Raw genomic sequence first — 17,560 nt, forward strand, 5'->3', positions numbered from 1 at the left:
GGAGAAACTTCCACATGTATGAATTAACAAGCTTCAATTCTTATAAACGTTATTTATTTATTTTATTTTATTTTATTTTTTATTTTTTTAGAAGAATCACAACTTTTATACGATTAATATAATTTAGAAGAGCTAACGTATCTCTGGCTCACTGAGAGAGAGAGAGAGAGAGAGAGAGAGAGAGAGAGAGAGAGAGAAAGAGAAAACGCGCGCGCTTTTTGCACGTGACATGAACCACAAGGTCATTTAGACTAAAAATGAATTATAATAACATTTCTGTTTTACCACACCGTGTATTTTAACATGATAATGATTGTTTACAATTGCATAATGAGATTTATTCCTGTCAGTGTTGCATGATTTGTCTGTATTTAAATACTGGGGGGACTCGTGTGCCTAAATGTACGGTTATTGATATATTATGAATCATATTATTGATGTTTTACAAAACAAAAATTGAGAAAGCTTGAAAAAGACTGCATTACCCACAATGCTGTTTTCCTGCACATGAATCCACCAATCATATGAGAACACCGCTCATCTTGGTGACGTAACACAAGAGCGCTTACGGAAGTAAGTAATGAGTTACTGTTGGACGATGATTTTTTTTTTTTTAGATTTATTTGACTAATTCTACAATTGCATATTTAATATACGCGATGTTTATTAAAGCATACTGCTTGCTATCGTGATATTGTATTGTTTATCATTTCAGATCAGTGAGTATTTCAGTTTGTTCAGATGGCCGTGTATGCGGAAGCCATTTCAGATTGAATTAAGTAGGATGATGTGAATAAGACATGGGATTTAAACACAGATTTATCTTCGATAATCATTTGACTGAAAAATGTTAATTTGTTTAGTCTTTTTTGTAAACCATTAGTATGAGATGCATATCTTTGCTGGCATTAGATGCACAGTGTTCAGTTGAATAATACATTGTGTATTCCTTGTGCTCCAAGGTCACGCGCCTCTAGTGGGAGTTTGCATTTATCCCTAATTTCCTGAGGCATCATGACCTGCATACACCTGCTGATGACTTTGGTCTTTGCTGTCAGCTTGGGGACAGCTGTAGAGATTCAACGACCACGAGGAGTACCACTGTCAAGTAAAGTCATTACATATATTGCAAATTCTCTATTAAACCTGCCCTGGTTTAACTTGTTTAACTCTTACTTTCTTTTGTTTAAATGCTTAAAGAGAAAGCGTTTTATGAGGAGAACAAGCCTTTCACCTGTCTCGATGGATCCCGGACCATTCCTTTTGACCGAGTGAATGATGACTACTGTGACTGCAAAGATGGTTCAGATGAGCCAGGTACATTACTTTACCAGTAGTCCATAATTCAAATCTTTTCCTGTTCATTCATGATCAAAATCATTCAGCAGTGAAATGTTTCCCTGAAAAGTCTGCTTGAACTATATAGTTTTTAAATTGAATGGGCTAGTTAACCCAAAATGAAAATTTTGCTATTTATTCACCCTCAAGTTGTTATATCTAACTCTCCATGCAATCAAAACTTTCAAGCTTCAAAAAGTTCATAAAGACATCATAAAATTAATCCATATGAATCGAGCAGTTTAATCCAAGTATTCTGAAGATATGCAATTGCTTTATGTAATGAACAGATTTAATTTAGGCTTTTATTCACGTAAGAACATAACCTAAACACACATAAAGCACATCAAATACAGTAAAGGGAAACTCAAACATACTTGCGTGACACAATAACAAACCTCACTGTGGTTAAAAAAATGTGAACAAAGCAGAACAAAGAATCGGTACTAGGGATGCACCGATGTATCGGCCGCCAATATTTATCGGCCGATTTTTGCTCAATTTATTCATGCCGATGGTTGTAAATTGGCTTTAGCAGGAAAAAGGCCGATATAACAAACCGATGGGTTATAAATGAATTGTGTGAAGGCACTGAGCTGTATAATGCCTGTTACATTATTCTAGCTCTGCTGTCTGTGCTTTAATGCTAATCAAATAACAAAAGATCGCACACTATTCTTGACTAAGCCACTTTTGTAACTTTCATAAGCATAGCAGACCCCATCCGAATAATGACCAAACCTTTACTGATGTTTTATAAAGTTTATTCCGTCTGCTTTCACTCCAAAAATAATCACCTTAAGAGCTAAACAAGAAGTGCACATTAAAATCTCTCTCAGTTATCATCAACATACACAGCGAATTACACAAAACACTTATTACAACTAACTGTAAATAAATACATGCATATCTTATGCCTTTTTCGGGGGGTGCATAATAGATTGGCAAACTTTATATCGCAGAATAACTGCGTGCAGAAGAACTCTTATCAGTCCGTAGACTAGAACACCTGTCAAAATAAGAGTCCCGCCTTAGTAAAGGAGATCGTGCAGATCTCATACATATTTAAACTTACAAAAAATTTTAAAATGTATACAAAAACAAATTAGAGATTAATCACAATAAAGAATGTGTTACATTAAAGAAGGATTAATGTTTATATATTTATACAGTGAAGAATATGCAGTGTTATTTTACATTTGTTTACTTTATTTCTTTATTAAACCTACCTAAAAAGCACTGCTTATTTCATATATATCTTCGTTCTGTTGTCTTTTATGTAGGCCTGCTGAATGTTAAATGGATCCATTCGTTGTTCAATAGAAATTATTTGATGCAGCAATAAACCGGCTAGTATAATTTAATGCAGGTGTTTTTGAACTTTGTTGATTTAAAACATGATCAAAATGCTATCTATTTTGATGACAAAATTTCAAAACACAGGAAGTGACAAATGTCGGTATCGGCCAATAATTGTTTGTTAAAATTGGTATTGGCCCCAAAAAATCCTATTGGTGCATCCCTAATCGGTACATGTATAGATTAATAAATAAATCTACAGTGTTATTGTATATGGATAAAGTGTGCAAAGTGAAAAGCCTTAGGGTGCACCAAAATGAAAATTCAGACCCTTTCTTTCTTGCACAGAACACAAACTATATCAAACAGAATACACAAGCTGCTCTTTTTCATACAATAAAAATGAATGGAAACATGACTGTTTTGTGTTCCTTGCAAGAAAGAAAGCCTACAGGACATGGGGTTGAGTAAATCACAGTACAATAGATGTCAGAATTATCTGTCCTTCTTAAGTCCATGACGGGTAGAAAGTGGTGATAAAGTATAGTTTGATGTTGTGCATGACAGTTGTTCATGTCTGTCATCAGGCACTGCTGCTTGTCCGAATGGCAGCTTCCATTGCACCAATGCTGGTTTCAGGCCCACCTTTATCCCATCATCCCGTATTAATGATGGCATCTGTGGTAAGATGATTATGCATCTCGATATTTCTCCTCAGAAGTGTTCTCTGAATGATATTGCATTTAACATTTTTGCTCCCCTCAGATTGCTGTGATACTACTGATGAGTACAACAGTGGAGCCAAATGTGAAAATACCTGCAAGTGAGTTTTGATCCAAATGTAATTGCTTTCCAGGGAGAAGCACATTAGGAGTCATTCACACAGGACACGTTCTTGCACTCCACTGCATTCTCATGCACCAGATGGATGTCCTTAGCCATTTGTGCTGCATCTCAAATGTTTTACTGGCACTTGTGCCAGAATTTTAAGATGCCTTTTTAAAATAGTCCAGTTTTTCATAGCAGCAGCTCATTATACATTTTAATCACCTTAAAGTGTTAGTTCACCCAAAAATGAAAATTCTGTCATTTATTACTTACCCTCATGTCGTTTCACACCCATAAGACCCTCGTTCATCTTCGTAATACAAATTGAGATATTTTAGTTAAAATCCGAAGGCTCAGTGAGGCCTGCATAGCCAGCAATGACATTTCCTCTTAATGTACTAAAAACATATTTAAATCAGTTCATGTGAGTACAGTGGTTCAATATTAATATTATAAAGCAACGAGAATATTTCTGGTGCGCCAAAAAAAACAAAATAACGACTTATATAGTGATGGCCGATTTCAAAACACTGCTTCATGAAGCTTCGGAGCGTTATGAATCTTTTGTGTCGAATCTGCTGTTTGGAGCGCCAAAGTCACGTGATTTCAGCCGTTGTCAGTTTGACAAGCGATCCGAATCATGATTCGATACACTGATTCATTATGCTCCGAATCTTCCTGAAGCAGTGTTTTGAAATCGGCCATCACTATATAAGTCATTATTTTGTTTTTTTTGGTGCACCAAAAGTATTCTCGTCGCTTTATAATATTAATATTGAGCCACTGTACTCACATGAACTGATTTAAATATGTTTTTAGTACCTTTATGGATCTTGAGAGAGGAAATGTCATTGCTCCCTATGGAGGCCTCACAGAGCCATCGGATTTCAACAAAAATGTCTTAATTTGAAGATTAACGAAGGTCTTACGGGTGTGGAACAACATGAGGGTGAGTAATAAATGACAGTTCACCCAAAAAAGAAAATTCTAACCCTTTAAGTGTATATATTAGCAATTTATGGTAAATAACATGCCTTCTTGCACATTTAACATGAAAATGTATCCTGTGTGGCCCTTATTTCCTAATAGGCCCTTATAGTTTCCTCATAGAAGGGGATTTGCAAAAATGTTTTTGACAATAGAAAAGTTTTATCTAACTAAATGCAGAACACATTTTTACGAGAACATGTAACTGCTCATAATAAGCCAAACATTACATTGACAATTTTGTTGTTTTACTTTCCTTTTTACTTGTGATTTAATACAGTGACTATATAAACAAACCCACTGAAATGTTTGATTGGTTCTCAGGGAACTGGGACGTAAAGAGAGGGAGGTTCTGCAGAAGATGGCTGAGATCACCAAAGAGGGCTTTCTCCTGAAACAGCAGCTCATTGAGGAAGCCAAGAAGGGACGGCAAGAAAAGCAGGTAAGACTTGCTTTGTATGAACAAACATATCAGTCCAGGATTGTCAAAATGCTTCGCACTCGTATTTGCTCACGTCCAACACAAATAATCCAGTTGCAGCATGTATTATTTCTTGTATATACTGCAGTTTAAGAAAAAAAAAAAGAAGCCATATTGTGTCAGTGAATTTTGGTAAATGTAAAATGCTGTCTCTTCTGTAGGATAAAGTGACTGATATGCAGGAAAATAAGAAACAGCTTGAGGAGAAAGTTGAAGCGCTAAGGACAGTGAAAGAAACTGCAGAACAGCCTGAGAAGGAAGCTAAAGAGCGCCACCTCAAGGCCTGGGAGGGTGAGTGCAGCTGTTCATGATCACGTCAATTCAAATGCATATCTCTTTAAGCCAGACCATATCGACCCGCTATAAAAAAGTTCTGCAGTGTTTTCAGTTCTCATAGTTTTTATGATATTTATATTTGCAGTATTGCCTGCAAAATCATTCACACTTCAAAAGGAATAGTTCATCCATAAATGAATATTTTGTCATTCAGTTGCTCAACCTCATGTTGTTTCAAACCTGTATGAGTTTCTTTCTTCTGTTGGACACAAAAGAAGATATTTTTTTAAAGAATGTTGGTGATCAAACAATTGACAGTGGCTATTGATTTCCATAGTAGGAAAAAAATACCATGGAAGTCAATGGCTGGTAGCCATTCTTTAAAATACCTTCTTTTGTGTTCAACAGAAGAAAGAAATCCATACAGGTTTGAAACAACATGAGGGTGAGTAATTGAATGACACAGTTTTCATTTTTGGGTGAACTATTCCTTAATGCTCTGAAACCACTGAATATAAGGACAGATCCTATGGTGTTTTGTTTGCTTGTTAGCTAATATCATCTGTGATTCCACATTAATGTAAGTCTAATCTGTGTTTTAACTACATTCCAGAGCAAAAGGCAGCTATTCGCTTGGAGAAGGACAAAGCCAAAATGGCAGAAGCATTTTTGGAGCTGGATGACAATGCAGATGGCTTGTAAGTGGCCAATGAATATGGTTTTTCTCTCCGATTGTGCATGTAGAGAATGAATATAAAATAACATGTTGTCTCTGTGTGTCAGCGTGTCTGTCTCTGAACTTCAGACCCATGCTGAATTGGACCCTGATGCTGATGGCACACTTACTGAAACCGAAGCCCAGGTATTTTTGCATTTAATCTTTCTCAGTCAAAAAAGCATAGACTCAAGTGCCACTAGCTCAGATCTATGCTTTGTGATTTATTCAGGGACTGATGGGAGGAACTGAGCAGGTGGACACATCAACATTTGAGAGTGTTTGGGCCAGTATTAAAGACAAGTACCACTCAGAGGTCAGTAGAGAAGAAGTAGGCATTTAGATAAACTATAACATAAAATTAGCTTTGTTTTCATTTTCAATGTTAGTTATTTACACTACCTTTCAAAAGTTTGGGGTTGTAACAAATATATTATGCTCACCAAGAGGCTTCATTTATTTGATAAAAAATACAGTAAAAGTAGTAATATTGTGAAAGTTTATTCGATTTTCAATTCAAATTCTACTGTAATATATTTTAAATGTAATTTATTCCTGTGAATTTTCAGTATCATTACTCTAGTCTTCAGTGTCACGTGATCCTTCAGAAATCATTTTAATATGATGATTTGCTGCTCGGAACATTTTTGATTATGATCAATGTTGAAAACAGTCGTGCTGCTTAATATGTATGTGGAAATCTTGATACATTTTTACAGGTTTATTTGAAAAATAGAAGAGCAAAAGAGTAGCATTTATTTGAAATGGACATCTTTTGCAACAATGTAAAATTCTTTACTGTCACTTTTGATCAATTTAATATGTCCTTGCTGAATTAAAGTATTAATATCTTTCTACCGACACCAAACATTTGAACAGTAGTGTAGTTAGTTAGATTACTTATTTTGTCCTTTTGTCTTTTAAAAAAATAAAATAAAATGGCCCATCAACATGCATTTTGAATTTCTGTTCTTCTGTTCTCCCTCAGTCCCAGCCTGAGGAACCTGCTCCAGTGGAAACATCTCCAGATGAAGTGAAGGAGCCAGTTGTAGACAATGAATCTGAGCCATACCCAGAAGAAGACATCTCTGAGGAAGAGGACGAGGATGACGATGACGAAGATGATTATCATGAAGACGACGATAAGGTGAGAGGGTATATCACACAGAAAACCTGAGCTAGCATTATACCTCAATGATGTTTACACCTGCAGTGACATTTTGAGTCTTCTATTAACACTTCTTTGCTTGACATTTAACGTCCTTAACCTTTAACTCATGTCCTAAGGCACGATGGCAAAGGTCTTGCTACATAGCGTGTCATAACTCATGTTCACCGTACTGTGCAGGTGTAAAAATATATGTCTTCATTTGAGCGTGGCTGTGTGTTGTGCAGGCGCCGCCCACCGTTAGGACTCCAGAGAAAAGTCAAGACGACGAGGAAGCCATGCCACCCTACGACGTGGACACCCAGGTCCTCATCGATGGTTGGTTCAACGGCCAGTCCGGAGGCTATTTATTGATACATTACAGAGAAATACGATTGTTCTTGATCAGTTTTAGTCAGTTGTTCATTGTTTCCGTCTGCTTACCGACTGTTCACAGCTGCTCAGAAGGCTAGAGATGACTTTGAGGAGGCTGAGAAAGCTCTTCGGGAAATGGATGATCAAATCGGGTTTGTTCAATACTACATTCTTCAAGGAAATCGAAAGACGTTGAGTTTGAAATCAAGTGGGAGTGTAGCGAATTGGTTTTTCCTATGCAACTGGAATTCTCTTTGGTCATCGAATGCCAACAACAGAGTGCATTGCATTTTCTCAAGTTGTGGTTGATAAACACCTTGCGTTTATCTGCTACATTCTTGTGTCCTTGAATTCGCAATGTTCTCTGACGCTGGTGTGCGGGGGCCCTGCTGCTGAGCACTGTGTTGAGTTGTCCTTTGATTGTGTTGCAGAAATATTGAAAAAGAGCTGTCCTTTGATTTCGGCCCTAATGCTGAGTTCACTTACCTGTACAGCCAGTGCTACGAACTTACCACTAGCGAGTAAGTGAAACTAGCGTTTGTTGTTTTGGAACGATATTTTTGTGCTGTGATTAGGGTTGCACGATATTGAAAAAAACTGACATTGCGATATTTTGTTTCTCTCTGCGAAGATATGAACTTGAATAGCTGTATTTGGAAAGAATGAATCATTTTAAAATGACTGAGGTGAATTTGTAAGGTAATGAATCTGCATATAAAATAATAAACAAATTACAAGCATTAGATAAATACAATAGAACAAAGATAAAAAAAGTACTTAAGCCTGTTTTTCAGGTAAGTCTAACAGTATTCAGGTACAGAAATTGAATAATCAAATGTAAAATAACACTGCATAGTTTTCACTGTATAAATTAAATATAAACTTTGTTAAAGCTACAAAAGAGGTTTTCTATTTTTATTTTGTTTAATTATCATTAATGACTCGGACAGCAGCAGGTATATTAGGCTGCTGTCACTTTAAGAGCTAATGCACGGATCCAATATACTGATACACATTCAATTTTCTTTCTCGATTATTTACGTTCATGTAAGCCATATGTGTTTACGAGGACACTGGTAGAGACGGTATTTTAACATTATTTTGTGAATGTGTCTGTTCATGCACAAATACAGATGGAAGAGAACGGAATTCAGTGTTCGCGTGCAGTGCAGCACAGAAAAGAGCACATGAGTTCCGAAGTTAGTTTTCTTTTGCGTCTTGTTGCAGCTTAAAATCGCTTGAATGATTAAACTGATAGGATCTAAAACACAATCCCTATACTTGATATCACATCGCGATATTGAAAAATGATTTATCGTGCAGCCCTAGCTCTGATGTATTTCCATGTTGACTTGTGTGCTCGGTTTGCTTTTAGGTACATCTACAGACTCTGTCCTTTCAATCGGGTTTCACAGAAACCCAAGTACGGAGGCTCAGAGACCAACCTTGGGTAAGAGACCTTGGTGGGGGGAAAAGAAACATTTTAAGACCGACTGAGGTAGTTTTTGAAGGTTTTGGGGTACTTTTGAACTGAAGTATAAAAGAATGAAAAGAAATGAATAGTCTTTCGACAAGGATGCTTTAAACTGATCAAAAGTAACAATACATTTTTTGATAATGTTACAAAAGATTACAAATAGATGCTGTTCTTTTGAACATTCTATTCATCAAAGAATAGGAGTAATTAAAAATGTTTCTTGAGCAGCAAATCAGTATATTCAAATGATTTCTGAAGGATCATGTGACACTGAAGACTGGAGTAATGATGCTGAAAATTTAAATAAATTACATTTTAAAAGATATTGAAATAAAAAAAAGGTGTTTTAAATTGTAATATTTCACAATATTATAGTTTTTTACTGTATTTTTGGTTAAGTACAGCCTTGGTGAGGCTTCTTTTGAGAACAAGTTCCCCTAGGGCCATTTTCCTGGTTGCATTCACACCACAAGTTTGAACTCTTAAAGGGATAGTTCACCCAAAAATGAAAATTCTGTCATTTACTCGCCCTTAAGTTGTTCCCAACCTGTTTGAATTTCTTTCTTCGGCTGAAAACAGAAGAAGATATTTTGAAGAATATGAATAACCAAACAGTTGATAGCTCCACTGACTTTTATAGTAAGGAAAAACAAATATTATTGAAGTCAATGGGGACCAGAAACGTTCTTCAGAATATCTTCTTTTGCATTCAGCCGAAGAAAGAAATTCATACAGGTTCGGAAGTTGGGGTGAGTAAATGATTAAAATGTTATTTTTGGGGTAAACTATACCTTTATGTGATGTAAGCCAGCTGACCGCTGCATCATTTAAGCACAGCATTCAACAACTGGAGGATGCAAGACATCAGAGCTGTGTTTTTGTTGTGTGCCGTGGGTTTCCTGATAACGGAGATGGAACGTAGATGTGTATGTTATGCGATTGAAAAAGCAAAAAGGAGAGATAAGAGGCTAAATCTCTTACGACAACTTGCAGTGCTACTTATCATCAAGGCTGAGAAAAGAAAACAATGACACAGATAAAGGCGACAGGTAAATACTATGAATCTCGCTGTTTTCCATGTTCCTTGAGTAAGTATGTGTTAAAATGGCCAGTTCCAGTGTTTCATATGGCGTGCGTTCAGCCAATCAACGTACACTTGTGTCACTGGTAATTAGTGTTGGGGAAAGTTATAGGACTAGGAAGCTAGTTTAAAGGGATAGTTCACCCAAAAATGAAAATTTGATGTTTATCTGCTTACCCCCAGAGCATCCAAGATGTAGGTGACTTTGTTTCTTCAGTAGAACACAAATGATGATTTTTATCTCCAACCGTTGCTGTCTGTCAGCCATATAATTCATGTCAATGGGAATTCCATCTATAAGTGTCAAAAAATCACGCACAGACAAATCCAAATTAAACCCTGCGGCTTGTGACAACACATTGATGTCCTAAGACACAAAACGATCGGTTTGTGTGAGAAACCGAACAGTATTTTTATCATTTTTACCTCTAAAACACCACTATGTCCAACTGCGTTCAGCATTCGCTTAGTAAGATGATAAATACTGTTCGGTTTCTCACACAAACCGATCGTTTCGTGTCTTAGGACATCAATGTGTCGTCACGAGCCACAGGGTTTAATTTGGATTTGTATGTCGTGTTTTTTTTTACTCTTATAGATGAAGTTCCCATTGACACGCATTATACGACTGACAGACCGCAAAGGTTGGAGTTAAAAATCATCATTTGTGTTCTACTGAAGAAAGAAAGTCACCTACATCTTGGATGCCCCGGGGGTAAGCAGATAAATATCACATTTTCATTTTTGGGTGAACTATCCCTTTAAACCCACTAAGACCATTAAACCACCTTTAGACCAGTTTAAACTGTTTTTTTTTTTTGTCACCATATTTGTAATAGCATGCCGTGAGCATTTTTGACAGACTTTAATGAGAGATGCTCATGTTTGCAGGTCATGGGGAAGTTGGTCAGGGCCCGAAAATAATAAGTACTTGGTGATGAAATACGAGCACGGCACTGGGTGCTGGCAAGGTCCAAGCAGATCAACTACAGTAAGTACTAGTTCTTTCATTACTTTCACTGCGCCATTCATTCTGGGTTTTTCTGCTAAGTGTATCTTTGTGTGTAGGTGAAGCTGACTTGTGGGAAGGAGACGGTGGTGACCTCGACGTCGGAGCCAAGTCGCTGTGAATATCTGATGGAGTTCACCACTCCTGCAGTGTGCCAAGAGCCAAACAACACTGACCTCTCGCCACATGGCCACGAGGAGCTCTAGACTCTACGCTCTGCTTGTTGCATGGTGCGCCACAAAAATGAATGCATACTTTATTTTAGATGTTTAAAACACTATTAATGGAAAAAACAAGGTCTGATTTTTCAAGAGACCTGGGTTATCGTAGGGTCCAAATTGTTTTTATGTGTTTTATCACAGTTTGAATGTGGGTTTTGCCTTGGTTATGACAGTTTGCTGCCTGCTTTAATAGATTCTGCTAGCCTTTGTTTAGGCTAAATGCAACATTATGGAGTGAATGTACAAAAACAACTGCTTTTGTTCCACCAAAGATTGCACTAACCCTGCAATCAACAACATTGTCTAATATGAAAATTGGAAAACCTCTTAACTGTCTGGAACAAGTGTGGATGTCTCAGGTATTACATACAAAAGATTGTCTTGTTTTTTGTTCGGAGATGTTCTTAAAAGCCTGTGACTTTCTCCATAATACAATTAGCCTAGCTTGCAAATTTTCCTGAGATTAGGCTTTCCATCCTCACTGATGCACAACGGTGGATTATTATCAGTTTATGACCACTAAGTTCAGTTCGTTGTGCAATATGTTCTTTAAAATACATGAAATGTTTGTGCATGTGGTCAAAAATCAATATAACCTTATTTCGCTCTCTCTTTCCTTGTCTGTAGGTTGTTGCTCTGTGGGAACTAGAGAAACTTCATTTCCTGTTCAAGCTGTATAAGAACCTCTTCCATTTGTTTTGGATCAGCTAAATGAGGCTGGATGTTGGGAGAGCATTATTTTTGGTAAACTGTAATGTTTTTGTTGATGTTTTTAATTGATTAAAATCTGATCTCTTCACATTCCATGGATCATTTTGAAATAAATTCAACTTTATATCTGAAAAATTGTTGTGACTTGTTGAAAAAAGACCTTAGTTGTGTCCCAAATGACTATACACTGACTATACTATTAACTATACTCTATGTTCTATACAATATGTACTCTTGAGTATGAATTTAAAAGGTTTTGAGGTGTCCAACATTCCACACTTATTTATTTTTTTGTGAATTAAAGGCCCGTTCACAAGAATGATAACTATATTAGTGTCCACTCCAGCAAACGGTATATCGTTCTGTTGATTATAAAACGGTTAGTTCTTGTCCTTGATTCTGATTGGTCAATAGCTGTTTTATTCACAATAAAACACGGCTATGACTGCTTCACCCAACGGTTCTGTGTCACTACACAACATCCTTAGCAATCACTCTTAGTAACATAAACTGTTTGTTCTCAATTGATATTGTTCATTGAATCTTACTGTATTATATAGAAGAGAATTGTGAGAAAAAGATCGAGTGAGCGAGTTTATTACCTACATTCAGATTTAGCATTATCCTTCAGGTCAGTCCTATGTTCATAATAATACATCAGGCATTTAAACAGATTTTTTATGTTGTCCTTTTAGCAGTTAAGGGGTTTTCCCGTGACTGACAGCACTAGTCAAAGCGTTTGTCAGTTGCGTCTTGTTTCTTGTTCACATCAATTCAGTCTTTTCAATATAAAAGTCTTCACTACTGACTGACACGCTCATAAAGTCAGTCTTTGCCGCCATCTAATGGTGTAATAATGTAACTTCTGTTGCTGTTCATGGTCAGGGACTATTTTCTTTCCGGCGGAAGGAAGACTTTAGTGAAACTTTACTTCATGAAAGTTGCATTGATACATATTTTTGACTTTAACATTTGTATTGTGTGGTAACCGTTTTATAAAAGCAATAAGGCATGAGAGGCTGTGCTGTATCGTGAATAAGTCACGGCTGAAGGGGTTGCAGGCACTCCACTTCAGCCGTGACATATATGATACAGCACAGCCTCTCATGCCTTATTGCTTACTTAAAAGCACGCTGCAGTTTTGTCATCTGCCCATATTTTCGCTCTTTAAAGCAGAATGGATTCTGATTGGCTGTCATTGTTTTTTACCATTCTTTATTGTTATCGTTATAGTTATCATTCCTGGTGTGAACAGGCCTTAAGTGCATCATCCAGGTAATTAAATTATACTTTTTCTTGTTGGATTTGTCAGTGTGAACACACTACTCATACTATTACACTACAAAATTGCATGGAACAGTGCACAAGTACTTGTCTTTACCTGAAATGAACCACCAAAATTGGCATTTTTTAGCTGAATAACTGAGGTTAATGTTTTACACAGTCGACTATGACCTTTAGCATTATCTTAATGCTTATTTGGATTTGTTGACCTGTTAAATATCAAGCTGTTTACTGACAGTGATAATACTGGATGAAGGAATTTTATTTTGATGAGCTTGTACACAACTCCTCAGGGGAAAAAAAAAAAGCAGGCACAAAGAAAACAGTGAGATTCATATCGTTTATTTTTTTTCTGGCATGTAAAGTACAAATAATTAAACAATTCCATGAAAAAGTCCTCAAGCGTCTTCAGCTGAAATCCCAGTAATAAATATCCTAAACTAAACTGAAAGGTTTATTTATTTTTTTCCCCTTTGTTGTGTGTTCGTCTTTGTTCGTTTGTTCATGTTTGGAAGTATGAGATTTTTATTTGTGACACACAGACACTGAGATCAGGAGTTCTGCTTTTGATCGTTTTTTTTTTTTTATTATTATTATTATTATTAATATTGTTCGTTTGTTTTATTCTGTTATTGTTCTGTTATTCCTGGAAAATGGTTTCAGAAGAACGTTGCTAAGTAACTCTGTGTCCCTCCTAAATTACCTGACACAAAATACAACTGGTTGAGAACAAAGTGACCACTGACCCCTTTATCTAGCTCAGCGCCTCGCCTGTCCCGTCTCCCCCGCTGCGCTTTCTCCAGTCACGTCTGCAAATCATTGAGCCCTAGCCCCCCAACTGACTCTTTTATTTCCTTGACTGCTCTCTCAGGCTGTTCCACGGCTCTGCATGGCAGCGGGGTGAGGGGTGCTTGGCGAGGGACGCTGAGCCTAAGGCCTGGCTGCGGGACCAGACCGCGCCTTTTCGGCCCGCCCCCCCTTGCCCCAGGCCTCGCCCCGAGCCCTGATTCACTATGGGGTTCTGAACGTGGCTGGAAAAACAAGACTGTGATTAGATTAAATAATCAAAACGTTTTCATTTAACAAGACAAACAAAACACAGGCATTAAAGGCATAACATCTAGCACACAGCATGTATGTTTATACACTTCAATTAGTTTAATATAGCAGTGCATTCTTTGCCTATGGAGAACTTTTCCCAAATTGTAATTCTAAAGCAGTTTTTTTTTTTTGTTTTTGTTTTTTTTTATTTTCTTTTTTAATCTATTTGTTCCCTTTAAAGAAAAACAAAAAGGTGTAACCACATTTTGGCAAAATGAAAAGTATTTAAACTTGCAAATATAATGAAATAAACCATAAATATACACAAAACATACTTTCATACGAGGCAATAATAATAATCATAATAATGATAATAAATAGTTTTTAAGTTAACAATAAGTTAAAACTACAAGCTTAAAGTCGCCCAAATAATACAAGTTCATTGGCGCTATATTGATTTTTTTTTCAGTTTAAATTATTTATGTTGCAACAAAAGCTACCACAGACTTTTACAAACACAATTAAACACATTTTGATTGAAAAGAAATAATTCTAACTAATTCTAAAACCTGCATACACTGTAAGAACGGCAACTAATTATAAATAATGGAAACAAATATAAGAAATCGTACCCAATAAAAGGAAACAAAACGAAATATTCGACCCACGTGTGTGTCCTCTATGGCAACATCAACAACACAAATACGCTAAGTTAACGTGTGATTCTGATATGTAAAGGAAATCAATAAATTACAGGAAAAAATTATACTCTGAAATCAACATGGGCTAAAACCGATGATATTTTAGACGGTATTCCTTTCACTGTCTTTTAGAAATTGCTCTTATTTGTACCATAGACGGCTGTTTGTTTTAGCTTGCATGGTCAGAGCACTAATAAGGGGGCGGAGGAAGGGATAATGGACGTTTTTAGAGACCAGAGCTCTTGGTGCTTGTTTGATTCTTCTAATGAATCTGTTAGTTAACACTTTTTTTTTCATTTTGTTCATTTTGTTGTTGTTCATTACATTTGATCCTTTCACTATTCTGCAAACCATTTCAGTGTGACGTTTAATTTCTTTTTTAAAAAATATATATATCTTTTGTTCTCAGTCAATATAAAAACGAAGCACATTGCACTTACTGTTCCATAGGAAAGTTTTTTTGTCTTTTTTTAAAATGATTATTGTAGTTGCTCAAGCGGTGCAGTATGTTTGTTTCCTGCCATTGTCCTTGGCTCTCTGAGGGAATGGGGGAAGTGGTGTAGCTAAAGGGTTGGTTGGGACACTCAGCCAGAGGGACGACGCTAAAGACCCCCCCTCTTTCGGACGCCAGGTGCACTACTGGGTTGCCCTGGTCACTGTATCTACCCCGTCACTCATTTTAGGGTGGACGAATCTTTACATTTAGGATTTTTTTTTTGTCCCCTCTAGGGCACACCACCGATGAGTTCCAGGATGAGTTGCGTTAGCGTTAGCGAAAGAATAATGTGTTGCGATGTTAATGTGGCATTGTAAGCTGAGAGGGGTTCAAGGTGTATCACAGTTTTTATACAATGGAAATGGAAAGAGCTTAGAGACACTTTGATGTGTTATAATGTGTGTGTGTGTGTGTGTGCGTGTAAGTGTAAATGTGTGTGTGTGCGGTCACACTCTTGCTAATTGTTTCGGACTGACTTTTTTCCCTTCATCAGTGACAAAGCTAAGATCCCTTGGTTGGTTAGTGCTTGTGCAAAGGAGCAAAATCAGGTGTTGACGATATGATGGTGGAATAGAGAAGATATGTGTAGCAGAAATTAAATAAACAAGAAAAAAAATGTAGACAGTACAATGATAGACGTTTGCCTTGTGTGGTGACATACTGGTGAATATAATTCACTATGGATTATTGTGTGAGATTTGATTACATTGATAAGTGCAGCTACATTGTATTATGTCAATTTTCAACTTTTTTTGGTGCACTGAAAATGCTGAAGCGTTAAGGTGATTCTTCTTTCGTTTTCGTTTTTTTACCGACACGAGATGAGATGCTCTGGGTTTTCAATGTGACGCCATTTAGAGCTTCACTGCACCGTCATTGAAGCAACATTTTTCACTTTAGAGAAACCGTAGCGTCTTTTTTTTCCTGCGTAATGCATACATTTACCTGTCTGCTGATTCTTTTTTTTTTTTTTTTAATGTTTCATATGTTTCTCTTTTTTTTTTTGTATTTTTGAAAATGAAATGGTTTCACTGCATGTAAGTCTTAGTCCCCAACCCTCCGATCCCCTCCCTTACACCGCAGACTGGCCCTCTCTCCCCAAAGTTGAAAACTCTGAAAATAAAAGCCATGCGGTGTGTCCAAAGATTTCCACGATTTAAGAATCTGTAAAAATGTCGCACAAGGTCTTGTTTTTTTCGTAGATATAAAAATATATTAATCTCTAATGTAATCCTTTCAAAGAGATCATTGTCCTCTTTGGCTAACACAGCGTTATTTAGAAAAGCAAAATGTCACTTGATTTGAACACACATTTACATCTTTCAGTTCTTTTCTTCATATAATGTGAAGTTTTGCGATTTTTTTTTTACAGCAATGTCTCTCCCCATGGAACAATTTAGTTTGTTTTATCACAGGGCTGTGGACAGCTTGGGCATTGTCGTTACTCAACTGTATCTAGGGAATTTTTCATTTATGAAATTCTTCTTGTTTTGTAGCTCATGTGGCTGCGACTTGCTTTAAAAAAGGGCCTTGAGGACACAAAATTTGATTTTATGTTTTGATATGTAGCTGTTTAGATGTGCAGGGGCTGCTAAAACCGGTTTGGGAAAAGCGAATTATAAAGTGATTCTGTTTAGTGAATGGAGCTAAATGTATCTGAGAGGTTATGAAGAGCAAGGGCGACCAATCCCAGTGGCCCCTGACCTCCATAACGGCTCGCATGTACGTCTCAAAGAGCTGACGCAGAGCCTTTCCTACTCCCGAGCCATTCAAACCTGTTTAAAATGACCTAATATGGTTCTGGATTTTGCGGTTGGACTTCATAATTGGTTTGAAAGACTTCCAAAAGAATTCCAAATGCCATCGCCATGGGAACACTATCGCAATGCCCCTAGTGACACAGACAACTGCATGTGGTGGAATCGATTCTAAATTCTAACTATAAAACTCAGAGTGGAAAGATACGAGGAGATTCTAGGTCGCCATGTTTTGTGAAGTTTCGCTATGCCCTCCAGTGGAGGTACGTATGTGCGAGTGTGTGTGTGTGTGTGTTGGGGTGCGAGTGTCTCTGTGATGAAACTTGTCTTTCGGTG

General features: G+C 36.9%; 1 protein-coding gene across 4 annotated transcripts; it reads left to right on the top strand.

Moving 5' to 3' along the window:
• The first annotated feature begins 534 nt into the window (after nt 1–534).
• On the top strand, nt 535–12,080 carry prkcsh (PRKCSH beta subunit of glucosidase II). Of its 4 annotated transcripts, none has more exons than XM_067376242.1 (18): nt 535–573; nt 963–1,108; nt 1,201–1,317; nt 3,225–3,320; nt 3,403–3,460; nt 4,777–4,894; nt 5,095–5,224; nt 5,823–5,907; nt 5,993–6,071; nt 6,157–6,240; nt 6,913–7,071; nt 7,320–7,410; nt 7,529–7,598; nt 7,878–7,967; nt 8,822–8,896; nt 10,896–10,995; nt 11,073–11,243; nt 11,862–12,080. In XM_067376242.1, exons 2-17 carry the CDS (start codon nt 1,015–1,017, stop codon nt 11,217–11,219), a joined length of 1,593 nt encoding a protein of 530 aa, XP_067232343.1. In that variant the 5' UTR covers nt 535–573; nt 963–1,014; the 3' UTR covers nt 11,220–11,243; nt 11,862–12,080. The 4 variants fall into 4 exon arrangements, with proteins under 4 accessions (XP_067232343.1, XP_067232353.1, XP_067232332.1 ...); XM_067376252.1 differs by lacking the exon at nt 535–573 and adding an exon at nt 580–779; XM_067376231.1 differs by lacking the exon at nt 535–573 and adding an exon at nt 581–719.
• Nucleotides 12,081–17,560: the final 5,480 nt, after the last annotated feature.

The sequence above is a fragment of the Chanodichthys erythropterus genome, chromosome 3, assembly GCF_024489055.1.
Source record: "Chanodichthys erythropterus isolate Z2021 chromosome 3, ASM2448905v1, whole genome shotgun sequence".
Taxonomy (NCBI): domain Eukaryota; kingdom Metazoa; phylum Chordata; class Actinopteri; order Cypriniformes; family Xenocyprididae; genus Chanodichthys; species Chanodichthys erythropterus.